Source organism: Zalophus californianus, chromosome 9 (assembly GCF_009762305.2).
Source record: "Zalophus californianus isolate mZalCal1 chromosome 9, mZalCal1.pri.v2, whole genome shotgun sequence".
Taxonomy (NCBI): domain Eukaryota; kingdom Metazoa; phylum Chordata; class Mammalia; order Carnivora; family Otariidae; genus Zalophus; species Zalophus californianus.
This window is the reverse complement of record NC_045603.1, coordinates 36565217-36591789: the sequence shown is the minus strand read 5'-3', so window position 1 is coordinate 36591789 and position 26573 is coordinate 36565217. Positions and strand designations below refer to the sequence as shown.

The 26573-nt window shown below is 36.1% G+C and overlaps 1 protein-coding gene across 6 annotated transcripts in view; it reads left to right on the top strand.

Moving 5' to 3' along the window:
• METTL25 (methyltransferase like 25) overlaps nucleotides 1–26573 on the top strand; it is a 132800-nt gene that overhangs the window by 56850 nt on the left and 49377 nt on the right. For all 6 annotated transcript variants that reach the window (XR_003519734.2, XR_003519731.2, XR_003519733.2 and 3 more), the window contains exons 6-8: nucleotides 4798–4892; nucleotides 7900–7929; nucleotides 12161–12234. Coding sequence is in view for 1 of the 6 variants with exons in the window: in XM_027592476.2 (XP_027448277.1) it covers nucleotides 4798–4892; nucleotides 7900–7929; nucleotides 12161–12234 (199 nt within the window). In the remaining 5 variants the exon portion in view is untranslated. The remainder of the gene's footprint in view (nucleotides 1–4797; nucleotides 4893–7899; nucleotides 7930–12160; nucleotides 12235–26573) is intronic.

Here is a 26573-nt window from a genome sequence, read left to right as displayed (position 1 = left end):
ATGAAGCCAGAGAGGTAGTCATGAGCAGATCACGTTAAGGAACAGGGTCTTAATTTAAAGTTTTTATTTAAATTCCAGTTAGTTAACATTACAATGTAGTATTAGTTTCAGGTGTACAATATAGTGATAGAACAGTTCCATACAACGCCCAGTGCTCATCATAACAAGTGCCCTCCTTAACCCTCATCACCTGCTTAACCCATCCCGCCCATGCACCTCCATTCTGGTAACCATCAGTTTGTTCTTTGTAGTTAAGAGTCTGTTTCTTGGTTTTCCATCTGAAAGGAGAAGAAGGACCTATTAAATCAGGAAATGAATTGATGAGGTTTATATTCTAAAAGATCACTTTGCAATATTGAAGCAAATAAAAAGGAGCAAGAGTATGTGTTGGTAATCAATCAAGAGGCTTTCATAGCAGTTTCGTAGCATAGTAGTTTGGGATGGTGGAAATAGAGAATATGAATGGATTTGAGGAATATTTAGGGTAAAAATAAACTGGAATTTCTAAAACAAGCTATGTATGAAGAAGTGTCTGAGAAGATTCCTGAATTTTTTTGACTCATGTAAACGAATAAATGTTGATGCCAGTCATGGAAATAGGAAACTTTAGGATATCTGGTTTTGTGTCATTCAGTTATTTAGATTTTGGACATGTTGATTATCAAGTGCCGATGAAATATCTATTTGGAGATGGTAGTTAGACTGTTTGTGATGCAAAATGAGATCTTAGAGAAGAGGTTGAAGATACAGTTTAGGAATTGGGAGTAGCTTGAATAGTGTCTCCCAAAAAGTCACATCAACTCGGACCTCAGAATGTGACCTCATTTAGAAATGGGGTATTTATAGATGTAATTAGTTAAGAGGAGGTCATAGTGGAATAAGGTGGACCTTAAATCCAATGGTGAGTGTCCTTATAAGAAGAGGAGAGGAAGCAGAGAGACACAGAGGGAAGAAAGCCATGTGAAGACCGAGGCAGAAACTGGAGTGGTACGACTACAAGCCAAGAAGTGCCAAGGATTGCTAGCAACCACCAGAAGTTAGGAAGGAGCAAGGAAAGGATTCTTCCCTGGAGCCTTCAGAGAGAGCATGGCCCAGCCCATACCTTGATTTCAGACTTCTAGCCTCCAGAACTGTAAGAGAATACCTTTCTGTTGTTTCAGGCTACCAAGTGTATAGGAATTTGTTACAGCAGCCCTAGGAAATTAATACAGGAATGGTTAGTGTATATTGAGGTATAAGTATGATTGTCTGGGGAAGCATAGAGATGGAGCAGAGGTTACACACCGGCTCTCACCCCCAGACTCATTCTGGGCAATTCTGACAGTTGTATTATGCCGAAATGATGCTTTAAATAGCAATAAGACTGGACAAATGAGATACTTAGTTACTATACAAATTGATTGGTACCTATTTTATTCTCTCTTGCTGCTTCGTACATTTATTTACCAACTGAAATCATTTCACTTTGAATCCTTCTTCAAAAAAGTTTGAAGGGGGGGTAGGATTAATCCTTATGGACATTTCAGTAGACACAACATGACAAACTGTCAGGGGGTATGAAGAGCATTAGGCCACAAATAAGAGGGTATGGTATCATGGAACCAGAGGGAGAGAATATTATAAAGGAGTATCAGAACCTCCTGAAAATCCACAGTAAGAAAATACACATTAGGTTTTGTCTCATAGATGCTAGTGGTGAGGGAAACGAGCTATCGGAGTGACATGGTTAGATGTGTCTATTTTAGAAAGATAATATTCCTCTTAATATAAAGGATGGACAAGACTAAAGGAAAGAGAAAAAGAGAATTAGTAAGTAGGTATTGCATTTGCCTAGTCAAGAGCTAATGAAGATTGAAGATGAAAAGGAGGCATAATTAAGAGGTTGTGTATATAAGAACTTGGGGATTAAAGGAAAGAATAATAGAAGATGGTTCTTAAGTTAAAACTTGCTTAATTAAGTGGATAATAATATTATTAACACAAGAAGGAAGAACTAGTAGAAGCTCTCCTTTTATGAGATTAATGGATTTCTAAAGCCAACAAAAAAGAAATGAGATAGAAGAAAAAAACAAGAGACTTCATCTTTTCCAAAATTATCATTTAAAGATAACCTGAAAGTGATCCTGGGGAAAAGCAACTGATACGGGTGGTTAAAGCTCAGTTTGACTAGATTTAAATGTATGAACACAGTTAAATAGGAGATTAGTACATAACAATAGAAACCCGAACTCGGTGACTTGGATTCAGGACATAGAAGTGAGCCTCCTTCTTCACTGCAGTCAGAATGAAGCTGCTGAAATAGATTCCAAAGATAATATTGAACCTGTACATGAAAGGCTTTGTTTGACTTTGAGGATGTCCTGCCTTTGTATCAGTTGTTTGCATTTACTTTTAAAGAATGAGCAGAGCTGTGAGGCCACCATGACCTCAACCACAGAGGAAACTGTGATGTAGATTCAGAAAACTTCAAGGAGATTCCACAACCACTAGGTGTCCAAAGGAAGGAGGCTTTGATGGGATTATACATAACCCTGAACCAAGGCTGGCAATTCCTATAAACTATAAGAGCTCTAGGATCTTAGGTGTTTTGGCCAGAGATTCAGGGAGCCGTATACATCGAGTAAGATTGCCCTTCTGCCATCACAGTTATGTAGGGTTGGAGAGGAAGCTCCCTTATACACAAAAACTACCCTTCTATAGGCCTTTATTATAGTGGAAAAGAATAGCTTTATGTGCCCTTAGGAACACCATGTCCCTTCTCTACCCTCATCATCTTCATCAGTACAAGTTAGTGAACATGCAGTAAGACCTGCTTTCTCTAGTCTTCATTTTTCTAACGACAGCCCCATGTGCTCAGAAGCCTCCGCTGTTGGCTTCCATATTTATGTCATCTGAAATCAAGAGGGATACCAGGGGTCCTATGTATCCCTGCCTTCATCTTCTCTTTATTACTAGCCATTTGGGAATCCCAGAACTCAGTATTCCGCTGAATAATTCCCACCCATCTTCCCCCTACCACACACTCACCGCTTCACCACTGTCTTTCTAGGGCCTGCCAGGACTAATCCCATCATTGAGATCACTGTCACAAGGAATGAGAGAATGGTTGGAGAAAGGGAAGATATAGCTATTTTATTGGTTAGCACCTTTCCTAACTATTCTGAATAAAATAGCACAAACCCATCTCTCTAGCCCCTTACCCTTTACAGTAAGATCTAGATATTTCTCTTTTTGGTTATAAGAAGAAAAAAAAACACCTTACAGTAATTCTTTTATTTAGTGGTAATCATGTCTCAGTAAAATTATAAAGCCTTAAATAAAACTCAAACTGCCATTTCAAGTCATCTTGGAACTAGAGGAAGTAGTCCAAGGGTCCCCAGGACCTGGATGGGCTTCAAGGGCTCCACAAGTTCTGTGAATGTGTAATTGAAATTGTTTATGTAGCTTGGTGGTTAAGAGTATGGCCTCTGGAGTCAGATTGCCTCTGTTTAAATCCTACCCCACCATGTGCTAGATTTTGCAACTTAGGCAATTTACTTAACCTGCCTGTGCTTAGTTTCCCCTAGCTAAGCCATGAGAATAATAGTGTACCTACTTCATAGAGTTGCTGTAGGGACTAAAGCTAGTTAGTTAATACATTTAAAGCACTTACAGTAGTGCCTCACAATATTAAGTGCCGTATAAACACTAGCATTATTATTATTTATATTCCGAGGGAAAGGTCCGTATCTTCCAACTGATTATCAGTAAGGTCTATTATAAATTTTAATTTACGAACTGAAAGAAACCACTTTCACAGGCATATGATCTGCATGAAATTTAAACTTTCACTATTTGAATCAAAAGTCATCTGAGCCTTCATAGCAGAAAAATTTACCTAGTGGATTCTACTTCAATAATATTTTCTTTTTATTTTTTTAACAATATTTTCTTTTAAAGTGTTTCTATGTTTTCGAGGTTTTGATTCTATTTTTACTTTTTAACCTAATATAAAATTTGTATTTTTCTTTAAATTGTCACAGTCTTGATAAAATTTAAGCTCTTATTTTTTAGGATTCAATTTAAAAAAGAAATTTGTTTTCCTTTTCAAAATCCCTGTGTAATTAATAGTTCTGCATTAAGGGTTTGAACATCAGCAAATTGCATATGCAACTCTGTAAGTGAGTTAGACAAAAGATATGTGATTAAGCAGTGAATGTTGATTTTTGTTGTTGTTACTTAAACCATATATGCAATTGAGCCAAATTGGATCACAATTGAAAATATTGCAGCCTGTTAATAAAATGAAAAAGAAGAGCTTATACAGCTGTTCTTTTCCTGGAAAGTGAATATAGTGGCTGAAAAAAAAATTGAGGCTTCATCATTATTAGGGATGAATTAATATTGTTCTATAATAAATTACCAAATGTCATTTAATAAATCATTTTTTTTAGAAATCTAATCAGGTCAGCAGTAAATGTCCAGTATCTCATTACTTATTTCCTATAGTTACACTGAACATGAAGAGTACTTCCATTTTAAATTGCTTTTGCTAAATCTTAGAAAAATAATTTTTCCAATTTGGTTAGTATCAGACCTAAAGCTTAAACACAAAACAGCTGTTGTTGAAAATACCACTTTCATAACATTAATATGCTTTCAATTAACAGATTGGCATGAACTGTTAAACATTACTACCTCCATGTTTAACTACTGTTTGACTCTCAATGACTGCTTTTCTTTCTTAATAGATTGTTTACTTTAACTGAAAGAGGAAGAATCTTATTTAAATAATCCATATTTTTCTCCCATCTGCAGAAAGTACCCAAGAAAAGTGGGGATTTCCAATGTGCCAGTATTTAAAGGAAGAGAGATGGTGCTGTGGTCGTAATGCCAGAATGTCAGCATGTTTGGTATGATTATATTTTTTTCTGAACTAAGCTTTATCCAGATGTTGCAGAATTTATTATTGTTGGCTAATATCATGAATTAAATGCCAGGCTTTGCAGAGCATCATTATTAATGCTTTTGTGCATTGCAAATTTTAAGAAAAAAATGACTTGCCCTTCCAACATTATCTACTACTTTACATGCATTGTGGTAATAAGCAGGACACATGTCATCTTTATGATGAAGCCCACAATTAGCAGTCCTCACTCATGAGCATAATACTTGTAATCAGGTTTATGATACCCCCATTTTAATTATCAGCAGACAGCCAAGAATCACTAGATACCTAAAGAAAGTCCAGCGTGAAAGAACAGAGATCAGATAAGCAGAAGAAAAGCACCTTGGAGGAAGTGGAGACTATACAAAATAAAATAAAATAATGTAAAATAGCTATTAATATTCCTTAGATAAAAGAATATACTGCATTCATAAAACAAAAGTGGTTGCTATGAAAATAAACATTCAAAGAAACAAAAAGAAGCATTTTTGAAAAATAAATTTCAAAGAATATAGAATTTATAGACCACACTGCACTTAATAACTTTTCCTGACCAATGTCAGCTTCCTATGGAATGACCCTCTCCTTGGCTCTATCCCAGTCCCTGGCTACCTTGGCTTCTTTTTTGGAGGCTAAGGAACATTTTTTTGTGTGCATTTTTTATTGCCTTTTGTTCCATACCTGACCTTTTCCACAAATAATCAAAGCCTTAGTGGTTAAAAAAGGAGAAGGAGACCTTTCTGGTGATGCTTTCAGATAAATTGTTAAGGGTACTAACCAGAGATAAAATTTTAATTAGATTAATACAATCTTGTCAGCATACTTTAACCCTGATAAAACTGCAGAATATTTTAGATTAGTATGACATGAACACTTGGTTTATTTTCTTCATTATCTTTATTTATTGGCCAAGAAAAATACTGATCTTTGCAAGAAACTTCTTATCACCTACCTGGTTATCTTTTATTATGTCATCCTAATTTATCATTTGTATTTCTAAATCCCTCATCAGCAACACATACTAAAAGTAGTCCTGTTGAATCACAGATCTGTACCTCTGAAACAAATAATGCAATATATGTTAAGAAAAAAAAAAAAGATAGCAGGAGGGGAAGAATGAAGGGGGGTAAAATGGAGGGGAAGATGACCCATGAGAGACGATGGACTCTGAAAAACAAACTGAGGGTTCTATAGGGGAGGGGGGTGGGGGGATGGGTTAGCCTGGTGTTGGGTATTAAAGAGGGCACGTTCTGCGTGGAGCACTGGGTGTTATGCACAATGAATCATGGAACACTACATCACAAACTAATGATGTAATGTATGGTGATTAACACAACAATAAAAAAAATAAAAGTAGTCTTGTTATTGACTACTTTTAACTAGTTATACTTACCTAAAAGTAGATACTTTTATCAACACCAAGCAACTTCTTAAAAATTCTTGTTTCTTTATTCAGTTCAATCTTTTAGCAAAAGCCATAACACAAAAATCTAATCTGAAATGAGCACAAACAGTACTGTAAATGAAAATCAATGTTTTCTTCAATAATAAATTTATTCTGGGCCTGTTGCTATTTAATTTAATATGAAAATTATATAATATCTTTCTCCTGTATTCATAAATCTGTGGCTTTAAATGTTCAGTGAAGGTATCCTTCAAGTCAATGGAAAAATTGCAGTTTTTTTCTTCAAACACTTTCTGTGAAGCAACTTGTTATACAGTGAACTCATTTTTCCCACTAAATCTTCATGGTGTGAGGACAGGAGAAGTTAATCAGGGTTCATAGAACAAAGTTTTACTTCCTGCTCACTTGCTAACTAGCTGTACAACTTGTGGCAAGTACTTTATCTTGTCACTGAGCTTGTGTAGCTGAAAAAATTGTACTTATATAGGATAATCTCTAAATTACCATTAGTTTTAGAAGTATATGATTCAGCTATATCTAACAAGTATATGATTATGAAGAACAGCAATCTAAAGCAAATATGAGTATTTTAAAATGGAATAGGAAGTATATGCAGATCTATTATATTTTACTTCTTTGTGTTTGAAGTATTTTGATTAAAATTTTTAAAATAAAAATATTAAAATATTAAAATTTTTAATGTAATTCAGTTATAAATAAGCTGTTTATATAAATACATTTATTTATTTATTTATAAATTTATATAAACTATGTAAGTGTGGAAATTTATGTCTCTTAAAAAATGAAAGTCTTTGAAGCCTCTATTCCATATTTAAATTATGGCAAATCTTTCATATATACCTTTCATATATGTTGGATTATGAGTATTTACTAGAAATATTAGGAAATATTTTCTAAAAATGTTCTGGAGCTTAAATAAATATAAATATAAAAACTATGTATAAAATTATAAAAATATGTATTACTTTCTCTTCTGGGCACTTGATCATACGTGAATTTGATTTGAATTTGCAGACCAGGCAGATCAAAACTATACATACTTTTCTAAACTAAGTTTTCAGATACAATCTGTTCAGTATTACCTTGTATAATAAAATATGAAGCTACATTTATAAAAAATTAGATGAAAATAAGTTAAAAGTTGTATATATACACACATAATAATAGATTTGGGTTAAAAAATAATAGTTTTGGATTTATTTGATTGTTTTAGCTAAACTAAAAGTGAGCCAAGAGCACGTTATTTCATTTCTTTTGTTTTCTTATTTTTTCTAAAATTCAAGGAGTATATACAGTTGAGGTATGTTTGTGCTTGTGTACATGACACACATCTATTATAAATCAACCCTACATTATACAAGTATACTGGTTAACATTCCTTAATGATACTAACACTTATAAATGTATAAAGTTACATGTTATCAATTAATCTTTTTAAATGTCACTTTTATAAGCCCTTATACAGTGTGTTTATAGTCTTATAAGGTAAGACTAAATATATGAGCAGTCTCTGTCTTATCTTTTTCTCTTTATTTTTTCTCCAAAGGCATTGGAAAGAGTTGCAGTTGGCCAAGGGGTAAGAAAGAATGTTTACTCTAATATAGCAGATGGACATGATGGTTTCTTAAAGTACTGTTCGTACTTGACCTGCTGATGAACTTAAAACCTGATGGCTTTTAATAAATATCACCTCTTCCTATTCAAATTTATACATTTTCTGTGTTTACTTTAAAAGAGAAGTGAACTTTCAGAAAAAGTAAATTGAACTTTTAAGAAAACTTCTACATTATTTTCTTGTACTAATGTCTCATTTCTTCATAATATACTAAACAGTCTATAAATATTTCTAAAGACTGCTGTTGCTGACTATTAGGTTTTTATGGACTTAATTCAAGCAGAGATAAACATGAATAGCATTCAGTTTATTTTTTACCTATAGTCCAAAACACATTTTGTTGTTGTTTTTTTAACTTTTTTTCCTTATTTTACTTGATTAGTCATTAGTTGAAATAGCCAAATGGCTTGCACATACAAACAGAAGTTAAATGTATCCCCAAAATATCCGTGTAATTGCCTTATCCTCTGCCTTATAATTCATGAAACATATTGGGAATTTCTAAAAAATTTTTAAGAATTCTTTTTAAGCTTTTCACAAGATTTTTCTTGTTAGACCTAAATTTTAGAAATCTCTTTTTTGCTTTTTTTTTAAGGAACATTAATATGTCAATTTGAATTTTTAAAAATAGTAATTTGAAAATGACAATAGCAACAAATATCATTTACTGAGTATTTACTGGGCCAGGCATGATGCTAAGAACTTTCTTTAAAAAATGTATTTATTGGGGGTGCCGGGGTGGCTCAGTCGTTGGGCGTCTGCCTTTGGCTCGGGTCATGGTCCCAGAGTCCTGGGATCGAGCCTCACATCGGGCTCCCTGCTTGGTGGGGAGTCTGCTTCTTCTTCTCTCTCCCCCCTGCTTGTGTTCCCTCTCTTGCTGTCTCTCTCTCTCTCTCTCTGTCAAATAAATAAATACAATCTTTAAAAAAAATAAAAAATAAATCTCTAGAAACTCTTATCAATGGAAAAGATAGAGACTTAACTCTGCATAACAACCATAATCTCATTAAAAAAATGTATTCATTGTACCTATCTAAAAGTTGATAAAAACTGATTTATTAAAGGCATTAGAACATATTGTTTAGGTGTGTCGGCTTTAGTCTCAAACCCCTGGTTTGCAGTTAACAGCTATATTGCATATCAACCTAGTGGTTCCCTAGGGATATGGAAGAGGAAAGAGCTTTTATCATAATAATGTTCCTGTGCATTTTTGTGGTGTTTTTCAATTTCTCAAGTGCTTACTCATGTTTACAGTCAATCTTATAAGTTGGGTATTATCCCAAACTTACATGAGAACATGATACACAGCAGAACAGCAGAAGTTTAATAGTGCATTCTAGCTCCCTTAATTAATTGCAGAGTACTGACTTCCCGCTTAGTGCCCTTTCCACTAGACCTGTAAAATGCATGCCTAAGACAATAAACTTGAAGGGTGTGCTCTTTTTGCTCCCTCCCATTTAAAATGCGTTAAAGTGTTAAGTTGATTTATCACTTGTGAAGGAAAGTAAACTCTGAGCCACATCCAATGTACTCTTGGAATGGTCAGACAGACAGTGCTGGGGAGCTGTTGATTCCCTTCCCACTTAGCCCGGCACGTATTTACCAGGATGGATAGTCCTACTTACTCCAGGAATGCGCATTTGAGGGTACTCGTAACTCTCCTCCCTTTCTCCTAGAAACAGCTGTAAAGCTCTTCCTGACTCAGGATAACTTGGGAACGATGATTTATTCTGTCCCGTTTGTATTTCTGTATGCAATCTCGTTTAAATGCATTTCTTGTTTTTTTTTCTTTTTGTCATCTTCGACCAGTTTTTAATAACAATATAAATATACATTTATTTCCAAATTATCTTGATACCATTTATATAATTTTTCTCAAAGGCAGGGAATGGAAAGCTTTATTTTTAAGAGTTTTTTGGTTTTTGTTTTTAGAGAGAGAGAGAGCAGAGAGAAGGGGAGAGGGAGAAAAAGAATCCTTAAGCAGACTCCCCACTGAGCATGGAGCTGGACACGGGGCTTAATTCCAAGATCCTGAGATCATGACCTGAGCAGAAGTCAAGAGTCAGTCCCTTAACCAACTGAGCCACCCAGGCACACCATATTTTTAAGAGTTTTTTTTCCCTAAGTGAAGTACATCATAAAACTAATGATACCTCATCCCTGCCCAAGTGTCCAAGAGGCAAAATAGCATTATGGCTTGGTACAGGGACATCTGAGCTAGGCTTCTTCGGTTCAGATACCAGCTCTATTTTTAGAATTTCATATAAAATTTACATAAAATTAAACTTCCTGTTTATTATATAGCTTAACCAAATAAAAAATTAAGAACTTTGTAAGCATTTATAATACGAATGCTAATATTTTACTTCATGTAATAATATATTTTCCAGAATGCCTTGAATTTCAATAGAACAATAGGTGTTAATTTATGAAAGGGGATTTCAGCATTTTTGTGAGAAAACTGAAGGGATTTGGGGAAAAGTGAGAGACAGATGATAGAAATTTTTAGAACTGCAAAAAAGAATTACTCAAATGGAAAAATGCCAAATGAAAGTATATCCAGAGATGGGAAATTTAGAATGAAATGTTTTGGAAACAGTCTTCCAGAAAAAAAGTTCAGAAATCAGTTTGTCTTAAGTGAAGGAGTTGTATTTAGAAAGACATATTATATAAGAAGTCTGTCTTTTGAAGGTTATAAATTTTACTGTGGGCACTCAAGTATGTATGTATGTCTGCTGTCAGTACATTATTTTAGGAGCTAAATTGGGGACTGTGGTATTCCTAACACCATTTCTGACTAGAATCACCCTCCCCACTATTCCCACCATCCAGAAAGGATATAATGTGTGTTCTTTCCAAGTGTTCTATCAAGATCCTGCAAGTCAGACATTGTCCAGTGACTTAAGAAGGCAGTGCCATTAGGTGAAGACCCAAGAAATAATGGTTGACCCTCAACTCCCAATTTGTGTTTTTTTGTAGTTTCAGCACCAGGGGCCCACAGTGTAGGAACTTGCGGTCAGATGAGGATAGGAGCAGTAGAGTTAACTTTTCTGCCTGAGCACACAGGCAAGATTTTATTTTGTGCTAAACTCCATCTGAATCCAAACATATTTTAGTTGAAAACAGATGAAAATAACAATTCTGTGCTAAGAAGGAGAATAAAAGTTACAAAAGGATAACTCAGGGAATATATACAGTCTACTGACCTCTGTCTTTAAAACTTTACCAGTCACTGCATAGTTTGGAGTTTTCACCTTATTAGACTTTTCAGAACCATTCAATATTGTTGACCTCCCGCTACTCTGGCTCATTTTTCTTTCCTTTTTTTTTTTTTTTCTTTTCATTAGTAACTTGGCGTGGAACCAGGGTTGTTGCTGATAATATTTGATATCTCATGTTAGATTTATTTACACTGTCAATATTAAGAGGTTTCTGGGATGTGGATGGAATTTGGGTGACTTCTGTAGTTTCTTAGCTTGATTACCACTTCCATTGTTTCAGTGAAGAGTTTTATTTTATGTGTCGTACTTTTTTTTACCTTCTACTTCTTCAAAATGATGTTTCACTGGGGCCTTTCTCTTCAGCCATACCTTCTTTCCTTTGGAAAGCGTTCATGGATACCTGATCCTATGTCCTTTCTAAAAGACAAAAAGCATGTCCTTTTCAACTCAACAGTAGCCAATGCTATGATCTTTTAGACCTCAGACATATTTTTAGAATGTCCTTAGAATAGTACCTTCTCTTTCCAGGTGTGAATCCTAAGTGGATACTATCTCTGTTCCACTGCCATTAGGACAAATCCACGTTTTCTTCTCTTTTGCACGTATTCTACCTGGCTGCTCTCTTAGAGGCTCCAGAGATGATTTGGCTGGTTATGAAAGTTTATTTCCACATTTTAAATTGAACAGCACTCCATTTGGGACATTAGCTCATTTTTCTTTGATTTTGCTTTTTCTTCCTCATTCACTGCCATTTCTCTTATAGTTTCTTCTATTTTCATGCAGAATATGTTCTCAGTGAATATTAGCCTCGGGGTTTTAATGTAACTTAAAATGGAAAAATTTTTAAAGTGTCCTCTATGTTTTGTAACAAAGTCAGGTTTCTAACATTCATGTATGGTCCTGACTCTCTAGTATTGATTCGATTTATGTTTTTTGTTTCTTGTGCTCATATATATCTACATTTTTTTCAGCTGCCTACTGAATCACTCTTCTATCGAGCCGTCCTTCAGGATATTATTAAAGAATGTTATGGCATCACCAAATGGTATGAGAATTTTAATAATAACTATGTTGTCTTGTAAATGAAATGATTTTTAGCCCAGATGAATTTATTCAGGGTCACTGTTACTGTTGGAAGAAGCTTTGAATTTGAGCATAATGTCAGTAGTAACAAGTATGCAGCAACTGTATCTTAGCTTAATCATTTTTAAAGTGGGGGCGCTAATGATTCCTTTTTGTCTGGAGGAGTTAGTGTAATGGTAAAGTAGTCTGTGTCAATTGTAATTTAGAATTTTAGAAGCATTGAAATGTTATATACAATTCAGTGACTTAGCATATGAACAAGAGTTATATTTAAAATGTTTTACAACCAATACAGCTTAAACTCTTAGCTAATGAGAACAGAAATTGATCATAAACAATTGTGGCCATTGTATTACTGGTAAAATAGTAGCCCTGCATATGTTTTGTTTTTTTTTCCAAATAATGCATTATATAGACAGAGAGGCAGAGATGGGAGAATTTTTCCATAATATTGGTTCAGTAACTGCTATACTCAAGCTTACATTCACATTTCTGGCAAGTTTCATGAATATCCTCTTGCTAATTACAATTTTAGGATTCTGATAGCCATTTGGTTGTAATAGGATTATTCTTCAAGTTAAAAGAGGAAAATTTTAAGGTTCTCAAAAACAAATCCACACTTACTAACAGATAGAAACTATTTTTGGATTTGTTATTATTTCTCTGTAAGAGAGAAAATAACCATTTTTTTACTGATAGAAATTATGACATATAAATACTACATCTACCATTGTTTTAAACTGTCATTTCTGTGTAGATAACTCCCAGATCTGCTTGCAGACTCCATTCTCTTTTCCATGTTTGCCAATCTTCAGAATTGTCTACAAGTGAATTTCTCATACTTTCCTGAAAAGTAGTTCCCTCTCTTGAGTTCACCACAAGATACTAACCTGGTGGAAAAAAGTCACATAATTTTGCAAATTTATGTCCACTCAAATATTGACTGCCTGCCTCTTTTGAGACTTCAGATCTCTTTATAAATTTTTTTATTCCTCTAATGACAACTTAAAATTGTCTCCATTCTTTTCTGAATCTTTCTACTCACTTAAAAATTAAACACCCTCCAGCCCTCCATGTTCCTGCCTTCTTTTACTACTCAGAAGATAGATGGTATGTATGTATTAGAGACTTCTTTCATTCCAGAGCCTGATTGACCTTTCAGCCACATTTGACCATTTAACAGTTGTTTTTTTTCTCCCAACTCTTGTCTTCCTTCTCTTCCCTTAAGTTGCATTCTGAGTTTCTTTTTCCTACTGTGCATAGCCTTCTATTTACTGAAAGGTTCTTCCTCTTCCTCACCTCCTACATATAGTTAGACGTTCTCTAATATTTTTATATTCAGCTCCTTTCTCTTAATATTTCCTTTCTCTTAGGAATTACCCTCACAACTGATACCTGGAATCAGGTATCCATTCCCACTGCTTTCACTTAAGTACCTTACCGATACATCAAATTCAGCATATCCAAAAACCAAAGTCAACTTCCCACCAATTCTACTCCTCTTTCTTTCTTCTCTTGACTTCTTTTATTAAACCTAGGAATGCCATGACCATTTCTAAAGTCAAGCTTTAGAAATCTTAGTTATATTTAATTTTATTCTTCTTCCATCATCAGGCCACATATTCTCATTAGTTGCCAAGACTTACACATTGTTATTTTTTCAATCCAGCAATTAATTTATTGTATGACAGGCAGCCTGTTAGGTTCTGGATGCATAGGATATATTGTCGACACAGAAATATTTTATATTCTAGTCAGGATAGCATGTGCAAAAAACAGACAGTGATAGAAACCCATTTCCAATAACAGCAGACTAGATCATTAGAACCAACCCTCCTTCTGAGAAAAGTGAAAAACATGGAAGGTGTGTGTGTGTTTGTATACGCATGTGTGCGTATTTGTTTTTAATTGGTTTGAGAACATCAGAGACCTATCAAGAAAGTTAAGAATTACAGGGCAGGGAGTGATTTCACCAAGATAACAACATAGGTTGTTCCTGACTTTGCACACCCCCCCCCACAAGAACAACTAACAGCTATTAAAAAAACAAGACACCACTTTAAGAATCCAGGAACATGGGGGTGAGGCTTTTGCACCTTCCTCTACCTCAGAGACCAAGATAGACTTCATCAGAAGGGTAAGAGAAGTAACTACATGTTGACCACATTGCTTCTCCCTTCAGGCCAGTGCAGCAGCACATGGAAAAGAACCCAGGGAGCAGAGCTACCCCACCAACATTGGGGGTTACTTTACGAAAGCCTGTACTCTGATCTTGCCCCAGAGTTATTGCAGGGAAGTCTGTGGGGCTCAACCACTGAGAATCTGACTGGGATGGAGGAGAGGGAAGGGGCTTGAAATAATCAGCACATGGATATTGGCAGACCAAGTTCATACCTGTAGTGCCCAACTAATAATCCCAACTGGTGGATTTGCTCATCTGCAAAACCAAGTCAGGGGCTCACTCTGACCAGGAAACTCAGTGGGGTGCACATCTGACTGATTCAGATCCTCAAATGAGGAGTTTTGCCATCCCTAGAGCCTGGTTGGCTCCACTCCCAATCAGGGAGCTGAGTCACAGCCCCACCCACTGTTGAGAGTATCTTCTGGTCCCATCTGAGCATAAGCATTGGTGACAACTTCTGGAAGCTCAGTGGCACTCCAGCCAGGAGGCAGGCTAGCAGAGCTGATCAGCCCCAGAGCAAATCCAGTACCAAGTATGCACAGGCAGGAAGATTAATTCATAGGCAAGGGTGGAGGTAGCTCTCAGCCCTTCCCAACCAGAGAGCCTATTTGGGAAATAGGAGAATATTGGAAAATTTTTAGAGTAGCCGGAAGTAGCCTCTTCCCTCCTGCCCAGTTAAGGGAGCTGACACATAACACCACTGTGGAATGTGTCTTTTAGCCCATCTGACCAGAAGGGCTGGCAACAACTCTGGAAGGTGTGTGGTCCAGCAATGCTTGAGTCTAGAGAAAGGCAAAGCCAGTAGTTTACAAAGCAAAGCCAATGGCCCTCTTCAGCTAGGAAACTTGGGGTGCAGGTTGGCATGAGTTAAGACAACAAAGAGCTTTCCCAACTTTAGAGAGCACCGAATCCTAACCACTAGACCCCAGAGAGCGCCAGAGCTCTCCAGCTTTAGAGTTGCTTCTCTCACTGCACCTGGGCAAGGAATCTAATTCATAGACCCACTCATTACTGAATACAGCCTTCAGCCTGTACAACCAGGGAACCTAACCAGAACACACAGGAAGCTGCATTGCCCATTCAACAGCCCTACTTATAGTAGCACTTGAATAGAGAGCACTGCCCATGTCATCCCTTATCTGCAGAACAAAACCAGTGATGTCACCTGACCAGGGAATTCTGTGCACACTCTGGCCTGATTTGGGTCCCCAAACAATGAGCTATATAGGCCCTGGGTCTTATCCTGCTTCCCTGCCACAGCAAGGAAGTTAATTCATAGCCCCATATACTACTTAATATAGTACTGAGTACTAACCATCTAGTAAGCATGACTAGAGAATCCAGGCAATCATGGAATCCATTCCACAGGCTCATTCAAGTAGAGAACCAGGCCAACATTCCTATCCAACTATTCTCAACCAGAGGCACACTCCCCATCCCCATCCTCAGAGCTTGAACGGTTGCCTCACCCCAAAATAGACCATAATAGTCCCTGCTACCTGTGGATGTTAACAGTAGACAAACCCAGAAACCCAAATTGAGCTGACTGGTAAAAAAACAGTCTCTATCAAAGAAAAGTTATAAAGTCTGAAAGAGGAGCCCAGTTACTCTGGTGCTCAAATAACAACATAAGGAATCAAGGATCATGAAAAATCAGATAAATAATGCCACCAAAGGAAACTAATGAAGTTCTAATAACTGATCTTAAAGAAATGGAGATCTAGGAATTGTCAAAGAATTCAAAGTAATCCTCTTAAGGAAATTTAGTGACCTGCAAGAAAACACAAACAAAATTCAGAAAACAATGCATGAACAAAATGAGAATTTTGACAAGGAAAAAGCAGCCATCCAAAAAAAAAAAAAAAAAAAAATCCTAAAGTTGAAAAGTACAGTTGACCCTTGAGCAACATGGGTTTGAACTGCACAGATTCACTTATACACAGATTTTTTTTTGATAAATACAGTACAATACTGTAAACGTATGTTCCTTATGACTTTTTTTTTAAAGATTTTATTTATTTATTTGAGAGAGAGAATGAGAGAGAGAGAGCATGAGAGGGGGGAGGGTCAGAGGGAGAAGCAGACTCCCTGCTGAGAAGGAAGCCTGATATGGGACTCGATCCCGGGACTCCAGGATCATGACCTGAGCCGAAGGCAGTCGCTTAACCAACTGAGCCGCCCTCCTTATGACTTTCTTAATAACATTTTTTCTCAAGCCTACTTTATTGTAAGAATACAGTATGCAATACACATAAAATATAAAATGTTTTGATCAACTGTTTATAAGTAAGGCTTCAATCAATAGTAGACTATTAGTAGTTACATTTTGGGTGGGGGAGTCGAAAGTTATACATGGATTTTCAACTGCGTGGGAGGTCAGTACCCTTTACTCCATGGTGTTCAAGGGTCTACTATATGATAATTGAACAGAAGAATTCAGTAGAGAGTTTCAAAAGTAGACTTATCCATACAGAAGGAAGAATCAGTGACCTAGAGGATAGGACATTAGAAATTATCCAGTCAGAGAAGCAAAAAGCAAAAAGAGCGAAGAAAGCCTATGGCAAAATGGAACATATTGAAAAGAAACAATGTTAGTATAATAAGAATTCCAGATCAGAATCAAAGGGACAGAAAGTATATTTAGGGCAACAATGGCTGAAAACTTCTCAAACCTGGTGAGAGAAAAGAACATCCTGATCCGTGAGATCTAAAGGAATTCATATAGGTTGAACCCAGGTAGCACTATAAGACATAATTAAGTTGTCAAAAGACAAAGACAAAGAATTTTAGGAGCAACAAGAGAGGGGTTATATACAAGTTACAGCCTCCCATAAGAATGTTGGCAAATTTCTCAACAGAAACTTTTCAGGCCAGAAGAGAATGGAATGACATATTGAAAGAAATTAACTGTCAGACAAGAATTCTATCCCTGGCAAAGCTGTCCATCAGAAACGAAGAAGGGAGATAAAGTCTTTTCTGAACAAACAAAAGCTGAAGGAGCTCTTTGCCACTAGATCTGCCTCATAAGGAATGCTAAATAAGAGTTCTTTGGATGTACAGGAACATTATATATTTAGGTGCTCCAATTTGGGCACATTATTCAGACAGAGGAGCAATAAGAAAACAGCAGATTTGAACCTTCTAGATCAAATGGACTTAACAGACATGTACAGAACATTCTATTCAACAACAGCAAAATAGACATACTTTTTAAGTGCACATGAAACATTTTCTAGGGTAGATCATATGTTAGGCCACAAAACAAGACTTAGCAAATTCAAGAAGACTGAAATCATACAAAGTGTCTACTCTGACCTCAATGGCATAAAATTAGAAATCTGAAAATTGAAAACTGGAAAATTCACAAATACATGAAAATTAATATCAAAGAAGATATTAAAAAGTTTCTTGAAATAAATAAAAATAGAAATACAACATATACCAGATCTTACAGGATGCAGTGAAAGCAGTTCTAAGAGGAAAGTTCTTAGCAATAAATGCCTACATTAAGAAACAAGAAAGATCCCAAATACCCTAACTCTGATTTAAGGAACTATAAAAAGAAGAACAAGTTGAGCCCAAAGTTAGAAGAAAAGAAGTAATAAAGATTAAAACAGAAAGAAGTAAAATAGAGAAGAGAAAAAGAATAGAACAACTTGAGAATTGGTTCTTTGAAAAGGTAAACAAAATTGACAAACCAATTTTTTGAGGGGGAGATTGAGAGAGGGAGCTGGAGCAGGGAGTCAGGGAGGGAGAAGGAAAGAAAGACTCTTAAGCAGGCTCCACGCACAGTGCAGGGTGGGGCTTAATCTCACAACCCTGAAATCATGACCTGAGCCGAAATCAAGAATCAGACACTTAACTGACTGAGTCACCCAGACGCCCCCAAAATTGACAAACCTTTAGCTAGAATAACTAAGGAAAAAAAGAGAAAGGACCCAAATCAATAAAACTTATAAATGAAAAAGGAAGCATTACAACTGATACCACAGAAATTCAAGGATCAAAAGAGGCTACTATGAACAACTATTGCCAACAAACTGGACAACTGAGAAAATGGAAAAATTATAAATGTACAACTTAATGAAGACTGAATCAGGAATAAATAGAAAGTCTGAATAGACTAATTACCAGTAAGGAGATTGAATCAGTAATTGAAACCTCTCAATGAAGAAAGCCCCAGGACCAACTCTCGTCACTGGTGATGTTTTAAGAAACATTTATTGATTTATTTTTAAAGATTTTATTTATGTGTGTATTTTAGAGAGCAAGTGTGTGCACAAGTGAGCAGACACGTGAGTGGGGGGAGGGGCAGAGGGAGAGGGCGAGAGGGAATCCCAAAGTAACTCTGTGCTGAGCACAGAACCAGACACAGGGTTCAATCCCACCACCCTGAAATCACGACCTGAGCTGAAACCAAGAGTCAGATGCTTAACCGACTGAGTCACCCAGGTGCACCTTTTATGAAACATTTAAAGAGAAATTAGCATCAATTCTTCTCAAACTTTCTAAAAAATCCAAAAGGAGGGAACACTCCCAAACTTATTTTATGAGGCCAGCATTATCCTGATACTAAAACCAGAAAAAAGACACTGTTGAAAAGAAAACTATTTGCCAATATCCCTGATGAGTATAGATATAAAAATTCTCAGTAAAATACTACCAAACGAAATTCAGTAGCACATTAAAAGGACCATTCACCACGATCAAGTAGGATTTATCCTAGGGATACAAGGATGGCTCAACATATGCAAACCAATCAGTGTGATATATTAATAGAATGGAAGAGTCATGATTATGTAAATAGACACAGAAAACACATTTGACAAAATTCAGCATCCATTTATGATAAAATTCTTAACAAGTTCAGCATAGAAGGCATTTATCTCAGCATAATAAAGGCCATAGATGGCAGACCCACAGCTAAAATCATACTCAGTGGTAAAAGTAGAAAGGTTTTCTGCTAACATCGGGAATAAAAGAAGGATGCCCACTCTCACCACTTTTCAACATGGTACTAGAAGCACTAGTTAGAGCAATCAAGCAAGAAAAAGAAATAAAAGGAATCAATTGGAAAAGAAAAAGTAAAATTGTCTCTATTTGCAGATGACATGATTTTATATATAAAAAATCCTAAAGATTCAGTGAAAGAAACGGAATTCAATAAAGTTGCAGGATACAAAACTAACATAAAAATCAGTAGTGTTTCTATACCCTAACAATGAATTTTCTGAAAATTAAACTTAGGGAAATGCAAATACAACAGTATCAAAAACAGTAAAATAGGAATAAATTTAACTAAGAGGGTGAAAGATCTCTACTCTGAAAACTACAAAACACTGATGAAAGAAATCAAGGAAGACACAAATAAATGAAAAGATATATCCTGTGTCCATAGATTGGAAGAATTAATAGTGTTAAAATGTAAATACTATCAAAAGCCATCTAGATTCAGTGCAATCCCTATCAAAATTCCAGTGACTTTAAAAAAAATAGAAAAAAATACTCCTAAAATTTATATGGAATCACAAAAGACCCTGAGTAGCCAGAGAATTCCTGAGAAAGAATAACAAAGCAGGAGAGATCACACTTCCTGCTTTCAAGCTGTACGCATCAAAACAAGATGGTACTGGCATAAAAACAGACCAATAGACTAGTGGAACAGAACTGAGAGCCTAGAAATAAACTGAAGCATATATAATTGATTAATATTTCACAAGGGAGCCAGGAATACCCAATGGAGAAAAGACAATCTCTTCAATAAATGGTGCTGGGATAACTGGATATTCACGGAAAAAAATGAAACTGGACCCATATCTTACACCACCCACAAAAATTAACTCAAAATGGGTTAAAGACTTCAGTGTAAAACCTGAAACCATGAAACTTCTGTAACAAAACATAGGAATAAAGCTCCTTAACATGGGTGTTGGTAATGATTTTTTTGTTATGACACCTAAAGTACAAGCAACAAAATAAAAAAGAAGCATATGAGACTATATCAAACTAAAAAGCTTCTGCACAGCACAATAAACCATCTACAAAGTGAAAAAAACCCTACAGAATGGGAAAATATATTTGCACACCATATATCTGTTATATAAAGAACTCATACAACTTGATAACAACAACAAAACTTTTAATGGACAAAAGGCCTGAATAGACATTTCTCCAAAGATAGACAAAAGGCCAACAAGTACATGGAAAGATGCTCAACATTACTAGTCATTAGGGAAATGCAAATTAAAACCACAATGAGACTGGGGTGCCTAAGTGGCTCAGTCAGTTAAGTGTCCAGCTTGATTTTGGCTCAGTTCATGATCTCAGGGTTGTGAGCTCAAGCCCTGCATCAGCTCCAGGCTCAGTGTGGAGTCTGCTTGAGTTTATCTCTCTCCCTCTCTCTGCCCCTCCCCTGCTCTCACACACACTGTCTCTCAAATAAATAAATAAATATTAAAGAAAACCACAATGAGATCACCTCACACCTGTTGGAATGGCCATCATCAAAAAGATAAGAGATAACATGTTGGCGTGGATATGGACAAAAGGGACCAAAGGGGACACAACCCTTGAGCACTGTTGGTGGGATTATAAGTTGGTACAACCACTGTTGAAAACAGCATAGAGAATCCTCAAAAAAATCAAAAATAAAACTACCAGATGATCCAGCATTTTCACCTTTGGTAATATATTTGAAGGAAATGAATATACCAACTCAAAAGTATATCTGCACCTCATGTTCATAGCATCATTATTTACCATAGCTAAGGTATAGAAACAACCGAAGTGTCCTTCAATGGATGAAGGGATAATGGAATGTTATTCAGCCATCATAAAATGAGGAAATCTTATCATATGCAACAACATGAGTGGACCTGAAGGCATTATGCTAAGTGAAATAAGACAGAAAAGGACAAATATTGTATGATCTCACTTATATGTGGAATCTCAAAACAAAAGCAAATATAAACAAAAACCACCAAATTCATAGAAGTCAGATCTGCGGTTACCAAGGGCAGAGGGCAGGGGGATGGGGAATTGGAGGGAGGTGACTATAAGGTACAAACTTTAGGTTATAAGATAAATAAGTACTGTGGATATAATGTACAACACAATGACTATAGCTAATACTGCTATATGATATATAGAAAAGTTGTTAAGAGAGTAAATCCTAAGAGTTCTCATCCTAAGAGAAATTTTTCCTTTTTTTCTTTTTTAAATGTATATGAGAAGATGGATGTTATAGCTGAACCTATTGTGATAATCATTTCATAACATATGTAAATCAAACCATCCTGCTATACACCTTAAACTTATATGCTAATTATTTCCCAATAAAACTAGGAAAAAAAGATAAGTTCTGTGTTTATGTGGGTACTTGAATGTCACCATGTATCTCATGAAATTAGTTTATCCATACTTGAAGTGAATCCTTTTCTAAGACACTTATAAAAAATCAGGCCACTGTGTGTTGTTAAGTCAAAATTACATGTTAAAATACTTCTTGTTAATGGAAAACAACAACAACAACAAAAAACTACAGGGCAAATACCTAGGAGAAGGTGGGAATCAAGAGAGTTAAGCCCAGCTTCTTCTAGGGCTGCATTTCCCCAGAAGCATCTGCCAGTTCTTGAAAAGGCAGCTTTCTGACAGTTAACAAAGTAGACAGAGAAGGTGAGCACAGCTTTCAATAGAGTAACAGTTCTAGTGAGACAAAAGTTAAAGTTCATAGCCTGCCCTAGGAGGAGGACTCCATTGGCCAGGCACACCACTCATATCTTGAGTTAGGTCTACAGTATGAGTAAAGGTGAACTATAAATGAAATAGTCCTAAGATGCTCTAAAGCCCCACTTGGAATTATCTGAAGCTATGATTAAAGTATTTCATATTACTACTTTCTCTAGCTGCCTACTATTAGCAAATCCTCTCTGGACAAATATAGTATATATCTAGGCCCAAATTATCACTATAGTTTGCTATATATAGCATTTAGCAAGCAACCCAAAATAACCAGCCATATGATGAAATAGGACATGACCAAAAACCAAGGTAAACTACATGCAACAGAAATGGACTAATTGGGAGTTCAGAGAATAGCTTAAAATAACAACCAGAGGGGAAAAAAAATAATAACCAGAGAAACTTCCACTTTGGGAAAATGGAATAGATACACATTTTTCTATTTTTCCTGGTAACTACAATTAAAAAATCTAGAACTATCTATAAAATATAAGAAGACTCTGAAAGAGTCTTGGAGAGAATAAAGCAAACTAGCTTAAGATCTCAGGACCCAATGAACAATGTAGTGGGAGTTCCCTGGGTTTTCTTTTTGCCTTAAAAACCTTGTATTGGAGCTGAAGTAAACTGCAATACAGAAATGCCACTGGGCACATGCCAAAAAAAAAAAGCCCCAGTAAGAAAAAACCCTTCTCTTTCTAGCCAAAGGACCAGGAAAGAGGGAGGCACAGGAAAACCTTTCAATAGACCTACCATATTGCAGCCAGAAACCAAATAAAAAATTGTGCCCCCCCAATCCATGTCAACAAAGGCCAAGTGGAGAGCCTAGACTTCCATCTTTGCCACACTGTAATGAGGTTCCTGAACACCAGTTATGGAATGGTGTCAGAGAAGGACAAGTAGGAAACTAGGATTTCCTCCCCACCAGGTGGTAACAAGCACCCCACCACTGCTGCCACAGTGTCAGAGACCATGTGGGGATCTGAACTTCTGCCCACCCAACAGTAAAAAGGTGTTACACTCTCCACCAGTGTGGCATCAGAGAAGGCCTAGTAGTAGAGAGTCAGGATTTTCACCATTGCCCAGGAGTTACAAGGCCACCCCTACCACAACATCAGTGGAGAAGTTGTGGGAAGCTGGAACTCGTAGCACTAACAAGGTGTCAACAGAGGCTGGGTTATCTTCACACAAAACTTGTATATGAATGTTTACGGCAGCTTTATTCATAGCATCCCAAACTGAAAACAACCCATATGCCCTTTAACAAATAAACAGTGCTAATCCATATCATGGAATACTACCCAGTGATAAAAAGGAATGAGCTATTGATATAACAACCTGGATGAAACTACAAAATAATTATACTGAGTGAAAAAAAGCCAGTCTCAAATTATGAGACATTTCAGGAAACCAGATAAAGAAAATAACAGTCTCTCTGAATTCTTTCCTATAATTGCATGTGAATCTACAATTATCCTAAAATAGAAATTTTTATTAAACTACTTAAAATGTATGTTGAAATAAAAATATTTTGTCAGAGACACAAAACATACAAAAAAATAACCCAAGTGAAAATTCTGCAACTGAAAAATAAAATAATTGAAATTAAGAAATCCGTGAGTGGTATTAATAGCATTGTAGACACAGCTGAAGAAATAATTAGTAAACTGGAAGACAGGTCAGAAGAAAACATCCACAGTGAAACATGAAGAAACAGAAAGATGGAGAATACAAAAGAAAGACTAAGCTATGGAGATTACAGTGAATAGGCTTCACATACATGTTAGTTGCAGTTTGAGAAAAAAGGAGAGAGCAAATAGGGCAGTAGCAATAGTAAGAAAAGACATGAGTCCAAGAAATTTAAGAAATACACTAACTCTTGGGGTGCCTGGGTGGTTCAGTTGGTTAAGCGTCTGCCTTCGGCTCAGGTCATGATCCCAGGGTCCTCTGATCGAGCCCCATATTGGTCTCCCTGCTCAGTGGGTAGTCTGCTTCCCCCTCTCATGCTCCCTCTGTGTTCTCTCTCAAATAAATAAAATCTTTTTAAAAAGTACACTAACCCCATGTAGAAGTGAATAGAGAAATTGCAGAGAAGTACAGTTAAACAACAAGATACCACTACACACCTATTAGAATATCAAAATCCAGAACACTGACAACACTAAATGCTAGCAAGGTTGTGGAACAATAAGAACTTGCATTCATTGCTGGTAGGAATGCAAAATGAGACAGCCAATTTGGAAGAGTTTGGTAGTTTCTTACAAAACTAAACCTACTCTTACCATATGATCCAGCAATCACAGTCGTTGGTATTTACCCAAAGGAGTTGAAAACATGTCCACACAAAAACCTCCACACTGATGTTTATAGTAACTTTATTCATAATTTCCCAAACTTGGATGCAACCAAGATATCCTTCAGTAAGAAGATGGGTAAATTAACTGTGGCACATCTAGACAGTGTAACATTATTCACAGAAAGAAAAAAAAAAGAGGTATGAGGCCATGAAAAGACATGGAAGATACTTAAATGTATATTGCTAAGCCAATCTGAAAAGACTGTGTACTTTAGAATTAATCATATGACATTCTGGAAAAGGCAGAACTATGGAGAGAATATAAAGATCAGGGCTTGGGATGGGATGAAGGATGAACAAGTGAAGCACAGAGGATTTCTAGGGCAGTGAAGATACTCTGTGTGATACCATAATGATGGATACACGTCACATTTGTCAAGAAAGAGGTATGGGGGTACCTGACCAGGTACCAGAGTTAATTAAGGGTTAACCAGCATGATCATTTAGTACTGGGACAGCTAAATTCTTGCAACAGTGAGGCCATCCTTAAAAATTAATATTCTTTGGGAACACAAGAGCCTTTTTTTTGGATGTTACTAGTTGAGAGGGTACTCTTAAGTAAATGGACAAATATAATATGTTAATGAATAAACAGACTTAATATTGTAAAAATGTCAGCTCTTCACAAAGTGATTGTTAGATTGTTGCAATTCAGTACATCTAATGAATATCCCCAAAGTGTATTAGTGTGTGTATGCATGTATGTTTGTGTTACAGAATTTGTAAGTTGTTTCAAGATATACGTGAGAGAGCTAAATAGCAAGTAAAGCCAAGACATTACTGAAGAAGAAAAACAAGGTTGAGAAACTTGTCTTACCAAATGATAGCATTTTTCTTTAACTATAGTGATTTAGATGATTGCCTTATTGGCTGGCTAGTGGAATTAATAGTGCAGAACAAACCTTTTGTTATATCATCTGTTATCATTAGAAGAGGGAGTAGTCATTAGGACTGCTAGGACAGTAATTTATACAGTTATATAGTGTATTAGTTTCCTTTGATGCTATAACACATTCCGACAAATTTAGTGGCTTAAAACCACATAAATTTATTATCTAGCCCCCTGAAGGTCAGAAGTCCAAAGTGGGTTTCACTGTGCAACAGTCAGGTAACTTCAGGGCTGCATTTCTTCTGGGAGCTCTAAGGGATAATCCATTTCTTTACCTTTGGCAACTTTTAGAGGACCCTGCATACTTTGGCTTATGGCTCCTTCCTCAATCTTCAAAGCCCACAGCATAGCATCTTTAAATCTTTCTATAATTCTGACATCCTTTCTGTCTCTCTCTTCCACCTTAAAGGATCCTTAAAATTACCTTGGGCCACCTGGATAATCCAGAATTCTCTATTTTAAACTCAGCAGATTAGAAAATTTAATTACATCTGCAACCTTAATTTCTCTTTCCATGTAATATATGCATAGGTTCTGGGGATTAGAATGTGGACATCTTTGGTGGACCATTCTGCTCACTACACAAAAAAAGATTAATCTGAACCCCTACTTTACAACAAACACAAAAATCCATAGTGGGTCAAAAACTTGACTGTGAAAGGCGATACTATGGTACTTTTAGAAGATAGTATTGAAGAATAGCTTTATGACCTTGAGATAGGGGAATGATTTCTCAAACTAAATATAAACCTGCAAATCTTAAAATTAAAGATTGAAAATTCAATCACATTAATATTTTTTAATAGATTTTATTTACTTGAGAGTGAGAGAGAGCATGCGCACAAGAGAGAGCACAAGTGAAGGTGGGGCGAGGGGCAGAGGGAGAGGGATAAGCAGACTCTCTTCTGGCTCCATGACCCGAGCCGAAGGCAGGCACCTAACCAACTGAGCCTCCCAGGAGCCCCTCAGTCACATCCATATTAAGAACTTCTGTTTTCAAATGTCATAGAAAGAGTGGAAAGAAGAGTAACCACTGGTAGAAACTAATTGCAAGTCCTGTAACTAGAAAAAGACTAATAGCCAAAATACATAAAGAATTCCTGCAAATTTGTGGAAGAACTAATCTGTGTTAAAGAA